At 37.0% G+C, this 4,630-nt stretch overlaps 1 protein-coding gene across 1 annotated transcript; it reads right to left on the reverse strand.

Moving 5' to 3' along the window:
- Positions 1-931: 931 nt before the first annotated feature.
- Positions 932-2,026, reverse strand: LOC115878625 (craniofacial development protein 2-like). Its single transcript, XM_030895171.1, has one exon. The coding sequence runs from the start codon at positions 2,024-2,026 to the stop codon at positions 932-934; it is 1,095 nt and encodes a 364-aa protein (XP_030751031.1).
- Positions 2,027-4,630: the final 2,604 nt, after the last annotated feature.

Consider the following 4,630-nt stretch of genomic DNA (forward strand, 5'->3'; position numbering starts at 1 on the left):
GAAATATTGTTTCCAAGTTTAACTGTGCTACTGCAACCCTCGTATAATTTTCTTGTTGCTTGGACATACCAACTACTGATACCAAAATTTTGCATTGACACCCACAACTTACTTAGTGGGACTGTATTGTATGCCTTCTGTATATCAATAAATGTCAAGTGGACCGTCCTTCCCCTTTCAACCCTTTTTTCGATTAGATGCTTCAGAGTGAAAATGGCATCAGTACATGAGCGTCCCGGTCTAAAATCATTTTGCTCTTCCGATTCCGTTATTTGTGCTTCTATCTTATGTTTTAGTACTTTGCCATAGAGTCGAGCAACCGTACAAATGACACTAATTCCTCTATAATTTTCACAGTCGCGTCGGCTCCCTTTCTTAAATATGGACGTAATAATCGCTTTTTTCCATTCCTTGGGCGGGTCTTCTCCATTTAAACATCTACTAAAAATATCTGCCAGAATTTCCAAAACTGCTGAGGGGGCAGCCTTTAAAATTTCTACTAAAACATTTCCCAAACCTGGGGCTTTGCCATTTTTCATTTGTCGGAGGGCTTTATCTACATCTGCAGAGCTTATTAGTGTTGGATGCTCAGGTTCGGTTGGATTAACAGGATGACTTTCATGATCTTGTATGAATTCGGTTCTATTTTTCGTCAAAAGATTTTGATAATAAGTCTTCCAATCCTCGATCGGAATAATATTCATCCCAGCAGTATCTTTATGTTGCCTTCGCATTCTGTTGATAATTTTCCATGCTTTATTTGCTTTTGTGTTTCCAGCTTCTAGGTTGACTTCTTGGCATCTTTCTTCCCAGTACTCATTCTTTGCTTTTATTATTTCCTTCTGTACACTTCTCTCCTTGTCATTATAAATTAGTCTGTCTTGAGTGCTCTGTGTACTCAACCATTTCCCATAAGCAGCCTTCTTTTCATCTACAATCTCTTTCCTAGTTCTTCACTCCACCAAGGTGTATCTTTTCTGTATCTCGTGGAGACTATTTTCTCTCCAAGAGCCTCATTTGTGGCTTCATGTATGCACGTTTTCAGACTTTCGTACATATCATTTGGAGATCCTTGTCCTATTCTGTTTAATTTCGTGGCTAGTCTCATCTGGTACAAGAATTTAGTTGAGTCATTCCTCAAACTTTCGATATTATACTTGACATTACTTAATGGAGTTCCATTTTTCTCAGGCAATCCATTTGATTGCATTTTTTGTTTGTAGGGAAAATAAGATTTTGCTACTACCAAGAAATGATCAGTACCACATTCTGGGCCACGCATGACTCTGACATCCGAAATTTTCAGTTGAGTTTTCTGCCTAACAATTATATAATCAATTAACGATTTTAGATTTTGTGTGGGTTGCGTCCATGTATATTTGTGGATATCTTTGTGTGGAAACCATCCATTAGCAATCCTGAGTGCCTGTTCGCATAAGTGAATAAGTCTTTCACCATTATTATTTACAATGTGTTCTCCGTAACGTCCTACTACTGGGTCATTTAATTTAAAACCTGTTCTGCCATTTAAGTCACCAATTAGAATCACCTCCTTTCGACTTCCAATCTTTTCCAAGGCTGTCGTCAAATCAAAAAAGAACGTGTCCTTCTCGGCGGCTGGGGCTTCGTCAGTTGGGGCATAGGCTGCTATAACTACCAAAGAATGATTTCTCACATCAACATCCACCTGCAAAAGTCTGTGGTTGATTTGGTCCCAAGATTTTATAAATTTCTTATATTTCTTCCTAATTGCTAGTGATACTCCACCGCGGGCTCGCTCCTCTTTTGGTACTGCTGTATATATGGTACTTCGGTACCTTATGGTATACTTCGGTACCTTATGGTATACTTCGGTACCACTGTATATATGCACATATCCATCCTTCTCTTCTGTACCTTTCCCTTTTTTCTTAGTCTCTGTTAGAGCTATTATGTCCATATCGTACCGTTCCATTTCTTTAAATACTTCTCTCTTTGTTGCTATCCCTTGAATATTCCATGTTCCTATTCGTAAAGTCCGTTTCATTGCCAATTTTCGTCTACTTATCTGACAGTCCGGGTCCGAGGCTTTGTTGAGAAATTTTGCGTTTTTTAGTTTTAAGTACCGTAAAACGGGGTAACTTCGACAGATTTTTGTGCTTCAACAGTATTTCGTGCTCTGTGAAGAAAACTATTGTCTTGAGAACCGTGACTTATGTGTCGTCGTAACAATTGAAGCCTTAGTTTTTCATACCCGAACAAACAACTCCCCCCACCCCTCCTTCTACTTTTTCTTTATTTTTTTGGTGTCGAAGTTACCCCGCATCTGGGGTAACTTCGACACCATGCTTAATTCTACATGAAGTCGAAGTTGGACGTCTCCAGTGTAACTTCGACACGAAAAAAAAGAAAATTCATTATGAATTATTAACTAGAAACATTAGGGAATAGTTTATAGACCTAAATTAGACAAACGAAACAAAAAAATTCAGTCATCTATTTTCAGAAACTTTGGTACCTAGCACATTTTGCATCTGAACTAATAGAACTTAAAATACTTTATTTTAACTTAACTAAAACTCATTGAATAAAGTAAAAAACATAAATACACAACATTTAAAACAAGTTTAAAACATAAAAAAAAGCAAACACTAGAAACGAAATTCTAATCATCGTCGAAAAAGAGGATATTCGTACCTCACATGTTTGGAACCACCGTTGCAATATTTGCAAACCACCGTTGGAACCACCGTTGGAACCACTGTTGCAAACCCACTTTCCACAGGTGACACACTTGATCCACGCCTTTCTATTTGTGTACTCGGAGTACCGCATTAAACAAATGGAACATAAATTGCACGAAGGGCATTCATATTGAGGGTTCTTGGAGCCACAGTTGCAAATACCGCACACCCACTTTAAACAAGAGATGATAATCCAGTCATTGTTGTCAGTGTAATCTGCATAAGAACATTTGTATACAGAGCACAAAAACCTGAAAAAAAGCATTATAATATACATGTCGAAGTTACCCCCGCTGTCGAAGTTAACCCCGTTTTACGGTACACGTCCGAGCGTTTGCATTTTTTTCTCTGATCCCAATACATTCCCGAAAAAATTGAATATATTTGAATACCAGGTTTAATTTTATTTAGGATATATTAATATTGATGGAGACATTCTGAAATATTCAAAAAATTTGACCTGTTGCTGTCTTAATTCACGAAATGTTTTACATATTCATTTTCTTCTCCTCTTCTTGCATATAAATCATTTACCCAACATTTTCTTCTTTTCATGAGTATTTATTTTAACATTATATCCTCACACAGCATCAAAGTAGTGGCCCTTGTTTTGACAAACTCGACACACAGAACACCATGAACGCGCATCTAATGTAACCACTATTATAAAATAGTCGTGCGAGTAAATTCCGTCAGAGCTCGCAGGTATAAAAAAACGCACAGAGCTGTGTCCAATGTAACCGCGGGCTTTACTAAAAATAAATTGTAATTTGTAAACTTTAGCTGTATAATACACTCACCGGCAAAAAAAACCGGCCACTAAAAACTAGTCCCAATTTCAAAGTTGGATTTCTCGCGAACCACTCATTAGATTTTGATGATTTTTTTTTAAATTGTAAACTAATTCCTTCTTAACGGATGCTACGTCAGCAATTTTTATTACAAGTTTATTTTGAGCATATACAGGGCACAACAATAAGACGAAGTTTTTGCCCAAACTTTGTAACACCCTGTAGGGTGCAGCAGCTGTAATAGCTCTTGCTAAATCTAATCACATTGTAGCCTCATCTTTTGTGAGCATTTTGTTTTTTTAATCACGACATTATCTCTGTTTGTATTGGAGATACGCTGCTTTAAAACAAACGCCTCGAAAAAAGCTTTAAAATAAAATCAAACATCAGAACGTAGACGTAAACTAACTAAAACATGAAAATTAAAAAAAAAGGTAAAGAAATTTTAAGGGATTAATATCTAGTATCCACTCGCCTGGTGAAATTTCCCGTTTCCATATACTGATTCCAGGCATCCTGGACTGTTGTTCGAAATATACCCAAGGCATCGGAGACATAACGTTGATATCGGCCATCGGCCATCCTCAACTAAAGCCACAATACGAGCAACAGTTGTTACAGATAATGGCATTTTATAATTTGACAGCCGTTTTTCTCATATTGCAAATACTCATAAATCCGTTTTCGCATATGTCGCCTAGATTATTTACACATAAAACTTTCTGCCTTTTCCGAGATGAATTCTGAATTTTTCCGAGACGTTCGTTTTAAAACAGCATATCTCCAATACAAAAAGAGATAATGTGGTGATTAAAAGAACAAAATGCTCACAAAAGATGAGGCTACAACGTGATTTAATTTATCAATAGCTACTACCGCTGCTGCACCCTACAGGGTGTTACAAAGCTCGGGCAAAAAACTTCGTCCTATTGTTGTGCCCTGTATACGCTCAAAATGAATTCGGAACAAAAATTTCTGACGTAGCATCCGCTAAGAAGGAATTAATTTACAGTTTAAAAGAAAAATCGTCAAAATCTAATGAGTGGTTCGCGAGAAATCCAACTTTAAAATTTGGTCTAGTTTTTAGTGGCCGGTTTTTTTTTGCCGGTGAGATAA

This window comes from Sitophilus oryzae, unplaced genomic scaffold (genome assembly GCF_002938485.1).
Source record: "Sitophilus oryzae breed Bouriz unplaced genomic scaffold, Soryzae_2.0 scaffold_151_pilon_pilon, whole genome shotgun sequence".
Classification (NCBI taxonomy): Eukaryota; Metazoa; Arthropoda; class Insecta; order Coleoptera; family Curculionidae; genus Sitophilus; species Sitophilus oryzae.

Coding starts and splice junctions, on each gene's coding strand:
- LOC115878625 (XM_030895171.1), bottom strand. CDS start 2,026: ATGAAACGGACTTTACGAATAGGAACATGGAATATTCAAGGGATAGCA.